The sequence below is a fragment of the Erpetoichthys calabaricus genome, chromosome 11 (assembly GCF_900747795.2).
Source record: "Erpetoichthys calabaricus chromosome 11, fErpCal1.3, whole genome shotgun sequence".
Lineage (NCBI taxonomy): Eukaryota > Metazoa > Chordata > Cladistia > Polypteriformes > Polypteridae > Erpetoichthys > Erpetoichthys calabaricus.
In genome coordinates, this window is record NC_041404.2 from 48,082,435 (window position 1) to 48,104,744 (window position 22,310).

General features: G+C 40.9%; 1 protein-coding gene across 1 annotated transcript in view; it reads right to left on the reverse strand.

Annotated features, from left to right (window-relative positions):
- kiaa1191 (KIAA1191 ortholog) overlaps window positions 1-22,310 on the reverse strand; it is a 34,504-nt gene that overhangs the window by 4,559 nt on the left and 7,635 nt on the right. The window contains exons 3-8 of the mRNA XM_028813082.2: window positions 20,377-20,463; window positions 19,957-20,150; window positions 17,497-17,623; window positions 12,589-12,713; window positions 4,101-4,204; window positions 1,681-1,838 (exon numbers count right to left, since the gene is read on the reverse strand). Of these exons, the coding sequence (XP_028668915.1) occupies window positions 1,681-1,838; window positions 4,101-4,204; window positions 12,589-12,713; window positions 17,497-17,623; window positions 19,957-20,150; window positions 20,377-20,404 (736 nt within the window). The 5' untranslated portion in view covers window positions 20,405-20,463. The remainder of the gene's footprint in view (window positions 1-1,680; window positions 1,839-4,100; window positions 4,205-12,588; window positions 12,714-17,496; window positions 17,624-19,956; window positions 20,151-20,376; window positions 20,464-22,310) is intronic.

Below are 22,310 nucleotides of genomic sequence, written 5' to 3' on the forward strand. Positions count from 1 at the left end.
GCTGTGTGTGGAGTTATTTTGATGGGACAGAAAATTTACACTCTTATACAAGCTGTACGCCGACTGCTTTACATTGTGTCAAAGTGTCATATCTTCAGTGTTGTCCCATGAAAAGATATAAAATATTTACAAAAATGTGAGGGCTGTACTCACTTTTATGAGATATTGTATATACCTTTGTGACCTGCTTACCAACAGTACTGCTATATTACACTTTGCTGATTGCCCTGCTTGCAGTGATGGTAGCACTGAGCTATAAAAACGGTGCTGTCCTTTGGATGAGACGTAAAACCAAGGTCCTGACACTGTGGTCATAAAAGATGCCCGAACATCCTTCGTAAAGGAGTAGGGTGTATCCTGATGTCAAGCTAAATTGCCCACCACGGGGCCTAGTATTTCTGGTCCCCTAATCATCCCCTCTCTCAAACGCCTTCATCACCTAACTGCTCATGTGTGGTGAACATACTGAAGCAAACATGGCTGCAGTCACATCAGCAAGGTGAATGCTAGTGGCTCCCCACTCACTGAAGTGCTGTGAGTAGTGAGAAAAGAGCACTACTATTGTGAAAAATATAATAATTTCAAACCAGAGGCTATTTACGGACAGCTCATCCATTACTGCCTTTTTAAACATACCTGTTTGTTGTTATTTAACCAGGATATGTGAGATGACAAAAGGTATCTACTACTGAGAAATATTCCTCAGTGGCGACCTCACCTTACAGGCCTCACAGATAATGGTCAAAAAGCTTGCAGTGGAGTTTGTATAACCCAATAGATGTGCAGTGATACCTTAAGATATTTAAAGATCTGTGCAAGTTGGGTTCAACATCACTGAGCTGATGAGCTCACAACACAGTACACAAAGATTCATGTTTTGACAGAATATTTCTTTACAAAGCTGAAAGTGAGAGCCTTTTTCTTCTTAAGGATTGTCACTGGGGATGAAACATGCACCCATGACTTTGGGCTGGAGACCAAGACATTCTTCAGTATCAATCAAGTATCTTTAAGTAAGAATCAGTTCAACATGCAAATCTTGGCCACAGTTGTGTGTGAAGCAGAAACTGATTCTGACAGACACATGAACAAACCTTTAGCAAAGATCTGCACATTCATACTCTTAAAATGTAGTAGAGGCATTAAGGGGAATCTCCTTTCCCATTCATATCATCAACTATATCATTCTCCCTTAGATTTCCACCTTTTTGGAGATGTGGAACATGCCATCCATAAGGCAAGATTTATGAGTGAAGACGAGTCTAATGAAGAAGTGGTGACAAACTGGATTCAGACATTTGCAAGGGAATGTGTGCTCATTTCACACTAATTAAATAAAAAAAAATGAAAAGCAGAGCAAATAAATGTTTTTCTAGGATTAGGTTCAAACAATTAAATTGTGTTGCAAAACTTTCTGGGCAATCATTTCCCCACCACAATAATACAATGACGGTGGTTCAGGAAGTGGATGTGTGTCATTTTCATTCAACCTCAGTAATTGTGCCCAAGTAAAAGAAACAGCAATCATAAACATATGGTGACTGTAAAGGAACTATACATCTCAACAAATACTCTGAAGCCCTGCTGCAGTCCAAGTGACCACATAAGTTCTCAAATGGTTATCACAAGTAACAGGACAGACAACAGGAAATGTCATATGTTAGTACATTGCTCACATACTGGGATCAGAGGAAGACTTCTGCGACGCCGGGCGGGGACCAAAGATACTCCACTTATCCATTGCTGTTCCTTCTCCCGTCCCCAAGTCCACACTGGAATTACTACTGCTGAAATCCGAGCTTGTTAGAGAGGCCGAAGAACTCTGACTGAACCAACCCCTGCAAATATTAAAAATGTTTTGTACAACAGTACTAAAGTTTTCAGAACATTTGCAATAGATACTATCTCTGAATTTTAAGACACCTAGTGCTTTAGTCTCTTTAGGCGGATACTTGTGAAAATCTAAAAATAAAAAACTGCCAGACACACCTTATTAAACCTTTAATAAGGTTAGTATCAAATGAGGAATGTGATCCAGTGGATTCTTAAAATGTTCCAAACTGCTTAGCAGCAGCTCATTCAGTACAAAGTTCTGAAACTCTTTTTCTAGGTTGTAAGGCTTCTTCCATTTTGATATTCCAGCCGAGAATGAAGTTTAATCTGTTATCGTTAGATTTTTAACTACAAATATCTTCAATTCTGAAGTCTCCACAGTCCCTCTTATAGACTGTGCTATTAATGATGCCACAGTAACTTCTAGTAACTTGAACGGTCGGCAGAGAAGGTTCACTGTAAAATGTACTAGATACTCCTAAAATCCACTGCGAGCGTCTGCGCACGAAGATGTTCTGACACTTTGTCCACGTTTTTCTGTCCTTGCACCCTGTGCTGCTGGGACAGGTTTAAAGTCCCCTAACCTTAAGTTGAACTGAGTATGTTTGAGGACAGATATATGTATGTGAACATTTATTTACGTATTTCTAACTCTTAAAATCGTTTAATTTACTAGTTTCTCAAATCCAATTGTAAATAAAGTAGCGGGTTAAATGCTTTGTTTTGTATTTGATCTTCTATGTGCTCTGTGTGTGTGTGTGTGTGTGAATCACTACATGCTTCAGGACTTTCTCTTCCTCCGACAGGACACAGAATCCATTACATTCGTGATATTACAGCTCTCTGAATAATTTAAATACTGAGATGTATACTTGATATCATTTGCATGATCATTGGAATTAAAGCATGTATTAAACATGGGAACACGGTGGCGCAGTGATTGTTCATGTCCCACGCAAGATGCTTGCTGCGCAACCTTCAATGGAATACTTTATTGTAGCAGTACTGTCTCTTTCAAATATACTAACCCCCAATTCCTGTCCTTACTTTTCTTTCTCCAAATACCCAATCGCCACACAATCAGCTCTGTAATAGACGTTAAGCCATCCGTAAGCTGAGAATGACGATTCTTCAAAAGTTTTAAGGAACATTGAAATATCTTTGTAGTACATGTTTAATTATTCTACCATCTATCCTTCCAGTATAACGCCAGCAACAGCAAGAATACAGCATGAGGCAGGAACAATCTGTGAATGGAGCGCAAGCTCCTCACTAGCACTGCGGCACCGTGTCCTTACATGTTTAATTATTAACAATATAGATTATTTAAATGAAATTAAAGTTTTATCTGTATAATGTAATAAACATTTTGCTGCATTTCATCTTAAATACGCGCTTTATAAAGTGGCTCAGGTTGTGCAATATTATAACTATCGCAAGTTTACAGTGAAGTGATTGTACTTATAGGTACAAACAGTTCTACCAGGAGCACTTGATGGACTGACTGAGTGCGTTTATAGTTCCTGGGATGAAACGGTTTCTGAACCGCGAGGTCCGTACTGAAAAGGCTCTGAAGCATTTGTTGTATAAGAGCAGTTCAAATAGACAGCATGGCTGAGGCAGCGTGTGCTTGATGCTGTATACCGATAATTTCTTTCCGATCAGCTGCTGTAGAGCTGTGATTCCCCACTCAGACACAGCGAGATAAATACTCCAAGTGGTGCAGTGAGAGTAATATAGAAAAAGATGATCTGTTGTGGCAACCCCTAACGGGAGCAGCTGAAAGAAGGTGCAGTGAAAGTAACAACACTAAAGCAGCTATGGTATTTGGAATACTTTGGCTATTCCCTGGACCATTATATTGTTACAGGTTAATTACAATCAGATGTGTTAAAGTAAAACAATATGCAGTTAGTTTCAGTGTATATGATAAAGCTGCTTCAGGGATGTGGATCTAAAAAAGAAAGGGAAACCACACAGAAACAGTAGTACTGCTTTGACGCTGGGTACTGCCAGTCTGCAAAACCGAACAAAGAACTTGCATACGCCAGGGTATGAGCTACCGTGGAAATGTGCGCGACTTTACGCCAAGTTTAGGTTTTACACATCGCGATTTGAGCGTGGAAACGTTCGTACGTAACATTTTTGTGCGTACGCACCATTTATACATGAGGCCCCTGAACTTTAAAAGCTTAACCCCCCCAATACTAAAACAAAACATCTTTTACAATCAGAAACCAAGCCTAATGTAGTATGATCAACAGTACCTGCGTTTCTGCTTAGGGGATGTCTGAGGAGTTCCACTAGGGGTAGACTGTGTTGATGTTGACTGTTTTTCATCTTTGCTATCCGCACTCTGCATTTTCAGCTTCTACTTGTAGAAAAAAAAAAGATTAAAGCACAAAAAGCACAAACCACAAATTAACCAGAGTTAACAGTTACTCATACGGCATATAAAGAAGCTGAACACACTGATGCTTTCAACTAACACATAAAACTGCTTCTAAAAAAATGTACTTTCATCAGATGCTTCTTAAATTTATTTATTTTTTTTAACTGAAGACTTGAAACCAACCCCCGCGTCCCCCCTTGATGGTCAAAAGTGATGTCTTCAATTCAAAAAAGTGACTCCCATGAGGCTTTAGCTTACTATTCAGGATGCGTGCGTCTCTCTCGAGTATTCCAGAACTATGTAACAAAATTTTTGTAAATAAATCATACATTTTGCATGTCTTGAGCATATAGCTAGATAACGGACATGTGGGTTATGTGACACAAGTAATGCAAGGCATCTTTTTCTTTTTTCTCCGTGGACGTTTTCACATCATTTTTCATTGTACATCATTGGCCACTACTGCCTTCTGTTAGGTTATAAAAGTCCTTTCCATTCTCCATGAAAACATGAGATTAAACCTTTCTCTTGGCCGCTACACAAAGTACATGGGTAGTGTATTAAAACAAAAACAAACAGAAAAAAAACACACACAGAAAAATTTTTTTTGAGTGAGGTATTCCTTTAAATAACATGGTGGTTTTAACTTAGCCGATTTAATTACTTGGCTTCTTCCTATAATCACTGCAAAGTAAAACTATTTTTTAACACACATACACACACTGTGTGTAAATAATTAACATCCATTTAATTACTTGGCCTTTTTTCTGCAATCAATGCAATATATATATATATATATATATATATATATATATATATATATATATATATATATATATATATATATTACACACACACACACACATATATACATCCATCCATCCATCCATTGTCTAACCCGCTGAATCCGAACACAGGGTCGTGGGGGTCTGCTGGAGCCAATCCCAGCCAACACAGGGCACAAGGCAGGAAACAATCCCAGGCAGGGTGCCAACCCACCGCAGTACATATATACACGCACACTATATACTGCAGCATGTGATTTTACTTTAGTGGTAAACTAACTGAATGTGCTCATTATCACTGCTTTAAGCATCAAATCTTTTTTCCCCCTGTAGTTTACTCCCTTAACAAAATGCAAATAAGATTCAGAGAAGGTAAGAATTCTAAAAATAATTCTACTGGGAGGTGTCTAATTCAGTTCTCTCTACCTACATGGACATTAGCAAGAAATAAATTAACCAAATCAGTAAGTATATAGAACATTTTAAAAAAATCAAGAAAGCATTTCCACTTGTGTATAAAACAAATACTTGTTAAATTCCTACTAAAAACGCTAACAATCATTGCCAGGAAATTTCCTGATTGGCAAAGCCTGGAGAAGAAACGATTGCCAGCATGTCTAAATAAAGGGGAGTCCTTTTAAAAAGAAAACTTGACTGGAACAAAAAGGTTACACTACAGGGTCCTCTATAACAAAATGTCAAAGTCTAAATATTTATAACAACAAAACTTCCAAAATATATAGCCTAATTAAAAGATCCCCGACTACAAATGTGTGGCAACTCCATCTCTTTTCAATAAGGCGCAAATCTGTTTTCTTTTTTTAAATCTTCTCCCGATATATCTTACCAATATATTTTATCTTACTTCTGCTATCATCTTGCCCTTGATGGACAACAATTATCTAGAAACAAAATCTCGCAGCCATTTAAGAACCCTACACAGTTCTCCCTATACGAGCACGGCTAATCGGTTTTTACGAGACCACCAGCCAACTTACTCCACTGCCAAAGATGCACAAAATCGGCCAGCTGTTGAGGAGTCGGTCCTGGAGCTGGCTAACAAAAATCTAAAATGCAGAGTTGTTTTTACACGGATATGTAAAAATAAAAAATAAAGCTTCAGCAGACAATCAAAAAGGCTCGAATTGGACTCTCCGACAAAACCACCTGGTTTATAAAAAAAGAGAGTTTTTATTCACAGGTGATAATGGGGGGGTTGGTTGGCCGGCCTTATCTAACTGATAGCTTGGCCAAATGTGTTGTTGACTTTATCTTCTAGCCAACAAAACGCATCTGCTTGTGTTTGTGAACTTTCTGTTGGGGCAGCACAATACGGCAGCTGTTCGTTTGTCAGCACAGTTCGAGTTCTTTTCGCGGCCAGACTGCCGTTAACTGCAGGGCCTACGTCGAACTTTAAATTAAAAACGCATTATAAATTAAAGCAAATACGTTAGAAACCAGCAATACACTCACACAACTTCATACTATTTAAACAGTAAGACACTTGGCTTCTTAAAGACTACTACAACGCCTGCAGCTAATAAACACTGACTTCACACCAGCGCCGTACTAAAGGCAGGCTGTTCAGCTTAGTAAATTTGTAATAATAATGTGCTACTCCATCTCTGACATATACGACGCACTCTTTTATTTAAGTAGAAAATAAAATCCGTCCCGTCGATACCTCGCATCCACAACTTTCTGTCTCATCTTCTTCACCACTGCTCTCCATCCAGCCGCCATGTTTACCTTCCAGCTTACATCCGCCAGTCTGGAAGCCACGTGCTCACATTTTGCGTCGCGATTGGAGGAAAGAACGCCACACCTTCGAAGAACGCACTCTCGCAGCTACTCGAGGAGACACCTTACGCGGACGTAGAACGGAGAAATGAAGTCTCGTAATCACATATCTTGGCCGAAAGGTAACTTAACGAAATTAGAACAAACAACAAAAATAAAACAAACCAAAAGGAATACATTAAATCCGAAAACGTTTCACTTGTGTATAGCGGTTTAATATATATGGGGTTTGAGTGACATCTACTGGTCAATTTTAATCACCATCGTCTGCGGCTTACAGATTTTAAGAGATAAAGACTATAAAGATAAAGAATAGCAGGAAGTCATGAGCGCTACAGTGATCCAGTTACCATATTGTATTATATGAAATAAAATACTGGAATCTACTGAACATATTTTAAAACATCTGGGCTTTAAAAATATAACCTAATATGTATTAATTAGTCAACGATTCGACTTCAAAAAATAATAATCACTGGGTTGCTATACAAATCTCCACCTTCAGGTCACTCAATAAATGTATTCTTCTGCCTGAATGGCAACTGTAAAAGATAACGAAAACAATATATAAAAACAAGCGCAATAAAGGGCAGCACAGAGTTTAGCACATCTGTCTCACCGCTCTGGGTCAGTTACACTGTGCTGTGAGCCGAGGATGATCCCACCTTGGTACGTATTTAGGGTAACAAGACTAACTTTGGGGCTTAGTGGCTTTTGCAGTGTGCCTAAGAGCCTCAAACTAAGTGCAGTTGCCTTGGGTTTCTGGGAGTCGGGGAAAGGGAACAAAGTTACATGCTAACTTAGAATGCCTCGTGAGCAGGTTTAATAAACTCATTAGGGTGGGTAATGTTAAAAAATTAATTCTGTGTGCAGACAGACTGTTATTGACATAAAGCATAAAAATATGGAAACTATATTTCACAGTTGGATTAAAGCATCTCGTGATAATGAATCAAATATATTTAACTCGATGCCTTACAAAAAGACAAGTGATACATAGAAATGTTTATACTACATAATTTAATCTTCAATAAAAATACACAGAGTAGGTGCCTCAAATTAAATCACTGAGCCGCCAGTGTGCGCAATGAGAGATGCTGCATTTCTTCAGAGTGTCATGGAGGTGTCTTTGCAGGTGACCTAAACATATGATAAACAATCCTTCACAAAATCCATTATAGTAAGCTTGTGCTCTACTAAGAACTATGTGTTGCAATAAGACATTTTGAATACTCATTTTATAGGCTTTGGGGACTATTGTATTAATGTGGTTATTAGTAAAAGCTGGGCACATTATGAATGCCAATTGTCTTAATAAGGAAACGAGTCACAGAGAGACAAGTACACTTAAGATATGATTCTACCAACATGTACCTCTTGTCCTCATTACTTTCCATAAAGGAATTTCCTATATTCATTCCATATTCCAAATTCCACATGGGAATTTCCTTTTCATAACCTCAAAGGGAATAATGTTTAGAGTAATGACAGCAGGGGCGGCCTGGTGGTGCAGTGGTAGCACTGCTGCCTCGCAGTAAGGAGACCCGGGCTCGCTTCCCAGGTCCTCCCTGCGTGGAGTTTGCATGTTCTCCCCATGTCTGCGTGGGTTTCCTCCCACAGTCTAAAGACATGCGGGTTAGATACATTAGCGATCCTAAATTGTGCTTGGGGTGTGGGTGTGTGTTTGTGTGCCCTCTGTTGGCTGGGATTGGCTCCAGCAGACCCCCCATGACCCTGTGTTAGAATATAGTGGATTGGAAAATGACTGATGATGACTGTAATGACAGCAACACTAATTTTGATCTAATGCAGCTTAACATTATTTTATAATAATTTATCATAAGGATGTGCTTTTTCCTTGTGTTCTGGCACTTTGAAAGGAATGCGACAAAAATCAAACCTCCTTCAATATGCCAGGGTGAATCAAAGACTGAATGCTCAGTAGCAGGCTGTGGCTGACCCCAATATGCTAAGATTAGGTAAATGAAGTTTATGATTGAAGAACACCGGAAAAGTTGTAATGTGACATTCCCTCAAAAAAGGGAGGGAGGGGGGTAACGGAATTTAAAAAAAGAATAATTCCTACCTTTCAGTTCTAGGGCCCTAGCACTGCCTGTGTAGAGTATGTACCTTCTTCATGCCTCTGCATAGGTTTTTCAAAGATGCGATCTGGCGCCGCCGTGAGTGGCAGCCTTTTCAGCAGCTCCGTGTATGACTGTATATGTATGTGTACTTTTCTACTTTTATTTTTCTATTTTTATTTATTGATCACTCCTACCACTTTATTTTATGTGGATTCCTTCCCTGGACACACTTACTTTTACAACGTGGGCATGGATTTTAACACGCCGAGACTCGCCTATTCAAGTACTCAACTTCGGGCGCTGAGAACAAATGCCAGTGCCGGTGTGGTTCCATATTTACCCGACGAGGTAAGAAGGCGGTATCGTGGCAGCAGAGCCGGCACTAAGCTAAAAAAGAAGCGGCTTGCGAGAAAGTGGCGTTTCAAGCCTTCGGTGCCTTCTGTGATTCTGGGGAATGTAAACTCAATCTCAAATAAGATCGACGAACTGGCTGCGCTGGTGAAAAATGTAAGGACCTACAGAGAATGCAGTTTGTTGTGTTTCTGCGAAACGTGGCTAAATAACACCATCCCAGATGCCAACGTGGAGCTACCCGGGTTTAGCACAGTTAGAGCGGACAGAGATGCAAGTACCTGTGGTAAGCACAAAGGAGGAGGACTCGCTCTCTATATTAATACACGGTGGTGTCACTCTGGACATGTTAACGTCAAAATCTCCACTTGCTGCAGGGATATCGAACTGTTGGCCGTAAGTTTACGTCCCTACTACTTGCCCAGAGAGTTTGGACATGTCATTGTTGTTATTGTATACATTCCTCCTCGGGCAGACGTGGAGTCAGCGAGTGACATCATCCATTCCGCTGTTGCTAAGTTACAAACGCAGCACCCTGAGGCGCTTGTGCTAATCGCTGGAGACTTTAACCATGTGACGCTGGACAAAACATTGCCTGCATTCTCCCAGTATGTGGACTGTAACACCCGGGGAAATAAGACTATTGATTTACTGTATGCAAACGTTAAAGACGCATACAGCGCCACCCCGCTGCCTGCGCTTGGGAAAGGAGATCATAACCTGGTTCAGCTTCAGCCTCACTATAAACCAAAAGTTAGAGTCCTACCTGTAACCACACGATCATTCAGGAAGTGGACTCCGGAGGCTGAGAATACTCTGAGAGAACTTTTTGGAACTACAGACTGGGATATCCTGCAGGGATCTCATAATGAGAACATTGAGGAAGTTGTTGACTGCACTACTGACTACATCAACTTCTGTATGGACATTGTAGTTCCAGTAAGAACAGTACGCTGCTATGCTAAAAACAAGCCATGGATTACAAGTGACATCAAGGGCCTTTTGAATCAGAAGAAAAGGGCTTTTAAAGACGGTGATCAGCATGAGCTCAAGCGCGTGCAGAAGGAACTCCGAGTCCAACTCAGGGCGGCGAAGGAGCAGTACAGGAGAAAGCTGGAGCAGAAGTTGCAGAATAACAGCATGAAGGAAGTGTGGGATGGGATGAAGATCATCACTGGCTGCAGCTCGAAGCGGGGTACCACCATTGAGAGAGACGTGAAGAGAGCAAACCAAATGAACAACTTTTTTAACAGGTTTGACCACCCTAACCCACTCTCACTCTCACCTCGGAGTACTGCACCCTCCACACATCCTTCTGCTGATACCAGCATAGGAAAAACATCCCCACCCATAATAACAACAGCGCAAGTAAGCAGAGAGCTGAGGAGACTTCGTGCCAGCAAAGCAGCGGGTCCAGATGGAGTATCACCACGACTGCTGAAGGTCTGTGCATCGGAGCTGGGGGGTCCTCTACAGCGCATCTTCAACCTGAGCCTGGAACAGGGGAGAGTCCCGAGGCTTTGGAAAACATCTTGTATCACCCCAGTCCCAAAGGTATCACGTCCTAGTGAGCTGAATGACTTTCGGCCTGTTGCTCTGACATCACATGTGATGAAGACCACGGAGAGGCTGCTGCTTCACCACCTTAGGCCACAGGTTCAACACGCCCTTGACCCTCTGCAGTTTGCATATCAGGAGAAGGTGGGAGCGGAAGATGCCATCATCTATATGCTACACCGATCCCTCTCTCACTTGGACAGAGGCAGTGGTGCTGTAAGAATTATGTTTCTAGACTTCTCTAGCGCCTTCAACACAATCCAACCTCTGCTCCTTAGGGACAAGCTGACAGAGATGGGATTAGATTCATACCTAGTGGCATGGATCGTGGACTATCTTAAAGACAGACCTCAGTATGTGCGTCTTGGGAACTGCACGTCTGACATTGTGGTCAGCAACACAGGAGCGCCACAAGGGACTGTACTTTCTCCGGTCCTGTTCAGCCTATATACATCGGACTTCCAATACAACTCGGAGTCCTGCCATGTGCAAAAGTTCGCTGATGACACTGCTATCGTGGGCTGTATCAGGAATGGGCTGGAGGAGGAGTATAGGGACCTAATCAATGACTTTGTTAAATGGTCCGACTCAAACCACCTACACCTGAACACCAGCAAAACCAAGGAGCTGGTGGTGGATTTTAGGAGGCCCAGACCCCTCATAGACCCAGTGATCATCAAAGGTGACTGTGTGCAGATGGTGCAGACCTATAAATATCTGGGAGTGCAGCTGGATGATAAATTAGACTGGACTGCCAATACTGATGCGCTGTGCAAGAAAGGACAAAGCCGGTTATACTTCCTTAGAAGGCTGGCTTCCTTCAACATCTGCAATAAGATGCTGCAGATGTTCTATCAAACAGTTGTGGCGAGCGCCCTCTTCTACGCAGTGGTGTTCTGGGGAGGCAGCATTAAGAGGAAAGACGCCTCACGCCTGGACAAACTGGTGAGGAAGGCAGGCTCTATTGTTGGCATGGAGCTGGACAGTTTAACATCTGTGGCAGAGCGAAGGGCGCTCAGCAGGCTCCTATCAATTATGGAGAATCCACTGCATCCACTAAATAATGTCATCTCCAGACAGAAGAGCAGCTTCAGCTTCAGCGACAGACTGCTGTCACTGTCCTGCTCCACAGACAGATTGAGGAGATCGTTCCTCCCCCAAACTATGCGACTCTTTAATTCCATCAGGGGGGGTAAACGTTAATATTTAACATTATACATAGTTATTGTCTGTTTTTTTCACCTGCATTATTATCATTCTTTAATTTAATATTATTTATTGTATCAGTATGCTGCTGCTGAAGAATGTGAATTTCCCATTGGGATTAATAAAGTATCTATCTATCTATCTGACACCCCAACCAAACACTACTGTGAACGGGTTCAGCAGGGATGAGAACAGGAGTGTGTGCAAGTCTTGCCCAGTGATATCCCAGCCAGATTTTGCCCAACGTTTCCAATTTTTACAAATGTACCAAAGTCGGTAAACTACTAACATCTCTGTTATAAATGTGTATGAAATACAGTGCGTCAGGATGGGTAAGACAACATTACATGAATTCTACACTTTAAATTGATGACCTCTAGTGGCATTGGGCACTAATGGAAAAAGAAACTTCAAATGTTTTTCAGACTCACACATTGTATGCTATCAAGACAGTAGAAAACAAAAGGTACTGCTATTGATAATATGAACTGAAACCCATTTCACTATTTTTAACTAGTCAGTAATGTCCCCATATCACATTGATCATTTCAAGGCTAAATAAAGATGTGCCTCTACGTACGTGCATTGCCTCGGCCACTCTATGGTAGCGAGTGTCTTCTGCTGTAAGACCTTTATGTGGGGTGTAGCCAGTGTCCGTGAGTCCTGCTTGCCGCTCAAACCTCTGCATGCTCTCCTGGGTTTGCTCTTTAAAGATAAACACACAATAGTAACATTAATATGAAAGAAATCAACAATTTCCAACATTGCTTTTTCGATAAATTATCATTAATGCACTTTTGAATTTATTAAGATATAACATGACATTATATTGCAAACTTGTTCATGAACCAAGCAGTGGGTCTGATAAGGTTTGGATTTTTCTTTTTCCTTAAGAATGCAGTGAGCTGGTGACCCATCTTGGGATGGCTTCTGTCCTGCAAGTATCTCTGCCAGGAAAGGCTCCCCTCCCAGTGAAAATAAATTGGCTAAGGCTGGTCGGATGAATGGAAAGGTTTGAAAGTGGAGGGATGGATGCTACTAAAATTAGATAAAATAAATTGGTACATAAAAGCCTATACTTTGATTTTCAATTCAATTTATTTAATAATATAACAACATTCTCAAACCCAACTACTCCTATTCAGAGCTGTAGTAGTTCAGGAGTATGTGAGGATTGTCCAAGATATGTATGGGGGAGTGAGGATTCGGGTTAAAAGCAGTGCTGGTAGGAAAGACACGATTCCAGTTTGAGGGGGTCTGCACCAGGGTTTTTCTTAACTTCCATACCTCTTTGTACTGGTTATAGATGTGATTTAACTCAGGTTATAAAAGACTGCTCCTTCTGATGCAGGATTTTTGTAGATGGCACTGTGTTATGTAGCGCTAGAATGGAAGTGTAGAAAAAGTTGGAAGGATGGAGATGAGCGCTGGAAGACAGAGGTCTGAAGATAAATAGGAAGAAGACAGAATATCTGAGGTTTAATGCTGATCAGGATTCAAATGTTACCCAGCAGGGAGAGCTATTGAAAAGGGTGGAGAGGTTTTAATCATCTAGGATCAGTGGTAGCTCAAGATGGAGAATCACATGCAGAGATAAACCATGGCGTGCAGTGTGGATCGAACAATTTGAAGAAGGTATTAGGGGTATTGCATGACTGAAGAATTAAGACACTGGTTAAGACCAGCAATGAAACGGAGACCAGGGGCCTCATGTATAAATAGTGCATACGCACAAAAAATTTTGCGTAAGCCTGTTTCCACGCTCACATCGCGATGTATAAAACCTTAACTTGGCGTAAAGCCACGCACATTTTCACACCAGCTCAAACCCTGGCGTACGCAAGTTCTGCGTTCGGTTTTGCAAACTGGCGGCACCCATCGTCAAAGCAGTGCTTTTGTTCCAGTGGGGTTTCCCTTTCTTTTTTAGATCCACATCCCTGACGCGGCTTTATCAAATACTGTACACTGAAATTAACTGCATATTGTTTATTAGTTTAAGGCATCTGATTGTCATTAACCTGTAACAATATAATGGTCCACAGAATGGTCCAATTATTCCAAATACCATAGCTGCTTTAGCGTTGTTACTCTTAGTGCACCACTCAGAGTATTTATATCACTGTATCCGAGTGTGGAATCCCAGCTTTAAAGCAGCTGATCAGAAAGAGAATTATAGGTATGCATCATCAAGCACACGCTGCCTCTGCCATACTGTCTATTTGAACTGCTCCCATATGGCAAACGCTTCAGAGCCTTTCCTGTACGGACCTCATGGTTCAGAAACAGTTTTATCCCAAGTACTATAAACGCACTCAATCAGTCCATCAAGTGCTCCTTGTAAAACTGTTTGTACTTATAAGTACAATTACCTCACTGTAAACTTTCATTACAGTTATAATATTGCACAACCTGAGCCACTTTATAAAGCGCGTATTTCCATATGATGACGTTATTTTTAAGATGAAATGCAGCAAAATATGTTTATTACAATATACAGACAAAATATTAACATCATTTAAATAATCTATATTGTTAATAATTAAACATGCGAGGACACAGTGTCGCAGCGTTAGCTAGTTCAGGGATTGTTCCTGCCTTGCGCTGTATTCTTGCTGGGGCTGAAGCGACACTGGAAGGATTGATGGATAGAATAATTAAACATGTAATACAAAGATATTTCAATGTTCCTTAAAAGTTTTGAAGAATCGGCGTTCTAAGCTTACAGATGGCTTAACATCTATTACAGAGCTGATTGTGTGGCGATTCGGTACTTGGAGAAAGAAAAGGAAGGACAGGAATTGGGGTTAGTACGTTTGAGAGAGACAGTACTGCTACAATAAATTATTTCAGCGAAGGTCACACATGGCGCAGCAAGCATCTTGCGTGAGGCATGAACAATCTATGGGCAGGGCGCCACCTCGTCACTATCATTGTGCCACCGTGTTCCTATGTTTAATAACATGCTTTAATTGATATATGAATACTGAAATGATATCACGTATACATTTCAGTATTTAAATTATTCAGAGAGCTGTAATATCACGAATGTAATGAAGTCTGTATCCTGTCGGAGGAAGAGAAGCCCGTTTAAGAAGCACATAGTGATTAGTGATTCACACACATAGAAGAACATATACAAAACAAAGCATTTAACATGCTACTTCAGTTATGATGGTATTTGAGAAACTAGTAAATTAAACGATTTTAAGATGAAGTTTATGATGTTCTACTTTAATGACAAAATAAACTACGTGATTAAAGTGGAAATTTCAAGATTAAAGTTGACATTTCGTGCTTTTTTCTCACTGTGTGCCTATTTTTTTTCTTTTCTCTGTACCCTAATAAGCTTTCATATGACACTCAGATGGTGGGCTATGACTCGCCTTTTCACAGCGGCTTTGATATGTGACAACTTCTTTTTTATTTTGGGCACTGTGCGACTTTGTGAACTTGAGCTTTCGAATTTCTCCAACACGCTATGTCACTCGATCAACTTCCTTTTGTTGTTTATACCACTGTTTAAAACCAACAAATAGTACATTTTTCATTGCCTCCACTTGGTATTCGCTGAAATTCTTCTATTTTTCCTCATACTTTTGCCACTGCCTTTTCACAGAACGCTGAGCTTAAGGGCTATTTATATTGATTTGCATATTCAAAGAGGCGTAATTCTGGGAGGAGTTGGGGAGTGGCAGCAGGCAAATGCATGTGTGTTACTTTTCACGCTAACTGGGACTTATGGAGCGGAAGAACCTGGAAGTTGGCGAACGCACAGCTTTATGCATCTGGATTTTTTTGTGCATATGCACATTTCTGCTTTTGTCCGTACCCAATGTTTTAGTGTGAATTCTACGCACAGCATTATGAATGAGGCACCTGGACAGTAAAAGAAGCACAGGAGAAGTAGTTGGATGTGGTAGAAATAAGAATATTGAGATAGATGTGTGGAGTTACAAAAAAATGGACAGAATGAGAAATGAGACAATCTGAGGTAGAACAAAAGTGGGAGAAAAATCTGAAAAAGTATACAGTGCATCCGGAAAGTATTCACAGCGCATCACTTTTTCCACATTTTGTTATGTTACAGCCTTATTCCAAAATGGATTAATTTCATTTTTTTCCTCAGAATTCTACACACAACACCCCATAATGACAACATGAAAAAAGTTTACTTGAGATTTTTGAAAATTTATTAAAAATAAAAAAATTGAGAAAGCACATGTACATAAGTATTCACAGCCTTTGCCATGAAGCTCAAAATTGAGCTCAGGTGCATCCTGTTTCCTCTGATCATCCTTGAGATGTTTCTGCAGCTTAACTGGAGTCCACCTGTGGTAAATTCAGTTGATTGGACATGATTTGGAAAGGCACACACCTGTCTATATAATGTCCCACAGTTGACAGTTCATGTCAGAGCACAAACCAAGCATGAAGTCAAAGGAATTGTCTGTAGACCCCCGAGACAGGATTGTCTCGAGGCACAAATCTGGGGAAGGTTACAGAAAAATTTCTGCTGCTTTGAAGGTCCCAACGAGCACAGTGGCCTCCATCATCCGTAAGTGGAAGAAGTTCGAAACCACCAGGACTCTTCCTACAGCTGGCTGGCCATCTAAACTGAGCGATCGGGGGAGAAGGGCCTTAGTCAGGGAGGTGACCAAGAACCAAATGGTCACTCTGTCAGAGCTCCAGAGGTCCTCTGTGGAGACAGGAGAACCTTCCAGAAGGACAACCATCTCTGCAGCAATCCACCAATCAGGCCTGTATGGTAGAGTGGCCAGACGGAAGCCACTCCTTAGTAAAAGGCACATGGCAGCCCGCCTGGAGTTTGGCAAAAGGCACCTGAAGGACTCTCAGACCACGTGAAAGAAAATTCTCTGGTCTGATGAGACAAAGATTGAACTCTTTGGTGTGAATGCCAGGCATCACGTTTGGAGGAAACCAGGCACTGCTCATCACCAGGCCAATACCATCCCTACATACTTTCCAGATGCACAGTAGGAAAGTAAGTGGTGGTATAAACATATGATAAGCAGTGACAATGAATATGCGGTCAATAGAGTGACGGGAATGGAAGTACAGGGGAAGAGAGAGTGGGAAAAGACAAAGTAGAGAGATCTGAAGGAAAAGGGCTTGACTGGGGAGAAGGTGCAGGACTGAGAAGAGTTGCAGGGTGCCACACCCCATCCCCAGCAACATTAATCAGTCATGCGCATGCACACACATACACAGTCAATTTGACATTGTCATTCAAGCAAACGTGCACACTTTTGGATATGTAAGAGCACTACTGGAACTTCCACAGATGTGGGGAGAACATGAAAACTTCACATGGACTGTGACTAGCTGCACCTGAGAGACTGATTCTGTGAAGATGCAACACTGCTTATTGTGCCACCATACCACCTGTCTAAAGGTATTAATCAATTCAACATTTTATTGCCAAATTTCTCACAATGACATTTATGTGGAGTGCAATTTCATTACTTACTTGTAATAAGAGAGTTCATAATAATAGATGTAGCCTTTGCCTTTACAACAGGAACAGGGGGTTTGTCGATGACCTCCATGGAGGACGATGATGTGGGAGGTGCAATGACCCCACTGCTTTCATCAACCTGTGGAACAATGCAGTGAAAAAATAAGACCAAAAAAAAAAGACAAAAATGGGTAATTTACAATTTTTTTTTTTTTTTTTTTTTAAAGCAAGAAACGATGATCTTTCACTGCTGAATACTGTTGTGCTTAGAATAATAAGACGGAAGCAAACAGACTCCTGAATACAAATGAAATTTCCACAAAATCATGGAGGAATAAACATGTCTAGTCAATATTTAAAATGTGAAAATCTGTCAACTGCAAGTATTTTGAAAAGGAGACCTTAAGGCCATGTTGCATTAGATGGCATTTCCAGCAATTTTCAGGCATAATTTTCATAGATTTAATCTTAAGAGAGTCAGAGGCAGTCAACAGTACACTGCTGTGAAGGCCATTTGTTTAATCCGATTATACCCAGTAACTCACGCCAACAAAAATCAAGCTGGTCAGATTTTGTCTTTAGTTGTAGGGGCAGACTCTGTGTGCGTGAGAGCGGACGACACATAAACACTCATCCAGAAGTACAATGCATAAAATGCGGCGAAGTGGAATAAGAAACGCGGGTGTTTTGGTACTCTCATCGGTCTGTTGTCTCATGTTTTATGTGCAACAACAGAACGGGAGTGTGGGTTTTAGGCTCCATCAGGCAGCACACTACTGACTCTGAGAAAAAGGGGTGAGCAAAACTGTGCTGGAAAGTCATTACACTGTTGCTAAATTGAACATGGCCAATGATCTTCAGTCACATAAATGGGGACGGTCCGGTGACGAGATCAACAACAGCAGCTGGCAGACAAGTCTGATATATCCAACGATTATAATTCATGTAATACGACTTCGACCTTAGTTTGCTTCAACCTAAAGCTGTGTATCTACAGTGGAGGTGACAGGCTGCCTATCAATGCTCTGTCCCTGAGGTTTTCTTTACTTTTAAAATCTAATTCAGTTTTGGGGTGCTTAAAACACATCCTTAGTCTTTGACATTTTTGTTATATTCTTTAGATTGTGATACTCATGGTCTTAGTTTTTATTTCAAAATTTCTAGTGTAGTGTACATGTTTACATTTGTGTAATGACTGTTGCTTATTCTGTGGAAGTGCCTTTCCCTGGTCTACAGCGGAACTGCATTTGTTTGAGGGCCTGTATGGGACAAATGGATGCTTATTTATTGTTTGCAATTAACTTTCATAAGACTAAGAAAAGTATGTACAGTAGAAACCCGATTATCTGCGAAGCGATTTACAGAGGTTCCAAATTATTTGAGGTGAACCTGTCAGTGCAGTAAGTGACTTTTCTTATAATTCATAAAAGCTTTACTGTGAATACTGTACCGAGCATGTAAATATACTATAACTATACTTTTAACCTCATACAGTATGTACTGAGAGAGCAGTCGAGGAGCTGGTGACTGTGATTCACGTGCACCTCCCCAAATGCACCCCATGGCTATTGTCGCACATATTCACATATTCTGCTGTTTTGTTCACTATACTTGTGTTTATACATTTTAAAGCACTGTGTTGAACTGCCAGTGGGAACTGTGAATCCCTGCTTTCTTTGGCTCAGATGCAAGCACTTTGCAGTGTGAGCTAAGTGGAGCTGTCCATCCGTCAGCCGCACAGAGCCTGGTGATATCAGATAATCTCTTCCTTGTGTCAGCCTCCAGCTTTTCTATGCAGCATCACCACTCCACTCCACTCCACTCCCCAACCCTTATCACCAATTGAATTGCTGTGGTCTTTCATTACAAAACAGTCTCAGTTTAAAGATCTGCTCTGTGGTGATCCGTGAACCAGCATTCTCTGGCTCAAAGGTGAGCTCCTTGTGAAATGAGCTAAACAGAGACTTCCATCTGTCAAAGAACCAGTCTCTGACCACTGTGATTCCCTGGCAATGTCAGATCATTTCTCTCTGTGTGAGCCCCACCTTCTCTGTGCGGTGTCACCACTATAGCGGCCATCCATTTTATTTGAGTTTTTAGTTATCGGAGGTAGCATTGGTCCTTGTTACTGTGGATAATCGAGGTTCTACTGCATGTAGAATTCTCCAAGCTAACAAGCTGTAAACATAAATCAGAGGGAGCATTTTAAACATTGCATTAAATTAGAAGAAAGTAATTGGGACCAAAAAAAAGCATTTTTTTCCTTGGCTCTAGACAATAAAAGGTTGGTACCCCAAAACGTCTTGCTGCAGTCCTGTGCCAGCCACAGAGTACACATTTCCAAAAGAGCGCTAATATTTATTAGAGGGTAAAAAAAATGTGTTAACTTTGCACATGTGATTATACAGTGTAGCATGAGGTGTTGCAGCATTTCATTTGTTAAACCAAACCAAGCTGAAGAGACACTTTTACCTCAGAGAGGTGCTGGTACTTTCTCTCAGGGATAACAGGATTTTTCCACAAGATGTTGCTTCCAATGTCAGATGGAGGAGGGGTCATTGGTGCAAGATCATCAAGGGCATCATCATAGCTAAACGCACGACGCACTATCCCAACTGGAAGAGAAATCTGCCCCAAGAGCCCCTCAGAGGCACTGGACTCTAGGGCTGGAGAGAGCATTAGAATTATTTAAAAAACAAAAACTGATAAATTAGATACAAAATCTAAAGTCAAACCAGTTATGAAAAAAAGTTTAAAAAGACATGCATTTAGAAAATTTGAGGAAAGCTTCACCACTCTGTAGTAATAGGAAAAAAAAAAAAAATCAAAAACATCCTGATAACCAAGTTTAACTCAATGCTTTACCCTCAAGTCTTTTCTTTTAAATGTTACCTGGCAATTCAGACGGTCTTCCAGACATCGATATGTCTTGCCGATACACACAAATAAATAAGGAAATCTGTGCGGACCTCTTTCAGTCTTCACTCATGAAAAGGAAAGAAAATGGTCATAAAGTCAAACCTGAACTGGAGGGATACTCTAAGAAAGAAAAATTAGTTTTAAATTTTGTAATGTTTCATTTTCTTAATCACTCTACCCTAATATACCATGGGTGCTTTGTGAATCCTTTGGAATTTTCTCTATTTCAGCATAAATAAGACCTAAAATGTCATCAGATTTTATTTTTTTTTTTACATTAAGTCCTAAAAGTAGTAAAATAGAACTCAAACAAATGACAAATACATGATACTAATTCATTTGTTTATTGAGGAAAATGATCCAGTGTTACAGATTTGTGTGAGAAAACGTATGTGAACCAGATAATCAGTGCATCTGAAGTCAGGTGTACAAGGATGACAATCAGGTACATTTAAAAAACATCAATCTGGGTCTTCACTCTCAGTCTGATCTTCACCACACTTATGCCTCGATCAAAGGAAATTTATGAGAACCTCAAGGGGGAAAGCTGGGATATGTTACAAAACCATTTCTAAAGAGTTTGAACTCCACCAGTCTATTATCATGCAGATTGTGTACAAAATAAGGAAATTCAACACCATTGTTACCCTCCCCAGAATACGGCCGTCTTAACAGCATTATTGGCCCCCAGGCAAAGCAGTGCACTACCTACACAACCACTCAGCAAGTCACAACATACATAGATTAGCATGGGGTCCCCAGGCTACTGCCCAGCATGCCCATGCATTAAGACAGCCCTGCCCCAGAAGTATTTGACCAACAAAGATCATTCTAAGAACACGGTGTGCAATACAGTCATCCCTCACCTATCGCGGGGGTTATGTTCCAGAGCCCCCCGCGATAGGTGAAAATCTGCGAAGTAGCAACCTATATTTATTTTATTATTTATACATATTTTATGCTTTATAAACCCTTCCCACACTCTTATATAAACCTTTCTCACTCTCTTGTTAACCCTTCCCACACTCCTATAAACACTTCCTATGCTCTTAAACACTTTCTACATTCTTAAACACCGCAGACCAACACTGCACACTGCACGCAGCGATCAGACGTTGATGTGTCTGCACTCGCTTTGTGAAGGTGAAGCTGAACTCACGCCGAGCAGAAATGGACTTTGTGCTGTTTCTGCCAAAATGCCTGCTTGCGCGTTCGGAAGGAGGAGGAGGAGTGAGGGTGTGTGAGGGCTGAACGCACGTTTGCTCAAACCCCCCCTCCCCGGAGGCGCAGTACGCTCCTGCCACTTTGCATTGTCAAGGGGGTGGGGAGCTGAATGAACGCTAAGGAGAAGTGGACTTTGTGCTGGCTTTGTGCTGCTTGTCACTCTGCGTGTCAAAAATTTAAAAGCCTGTACATCACCTATTTTCCTGTCTCACTGTCTTGTCTTGCGTGAAGTTAAAATATTTTATAATAGTGAGATGTTATTCATATCCTTAGCCCGACATCCACATATCATGTGTGTTAACAAAGTGTGTTTTTTAAGTTTACATGTGTTTAAAGCATGTGGGATGGGTATTTTAAGGCTTAAACTAAAAAAATGTTTATTTATATGGTCTTTCTATATCGCGGATTTTCTCCTGTTGCTGATGGGTCTGGAACATAACTTCCGCGATAGGCGGGCAATCACTTGTATTTAAAAACCCGCAAAGTCGTGAATCCGCGTAAAGTGAACCGCGAAGTAACGAGGGATTACTGTAATCCATTAGGTCACAAAGAATCCCAGAGTGAAGTCTAAATATCTAAGGCCTTTCTTATCATTGGCTAAATGTCATTGTGCAGGAGTCCATCGCTAGGAAAACAATGGAACAACAATGGTGTGCATGGCAGGGTTGCATGGAGAACACCAC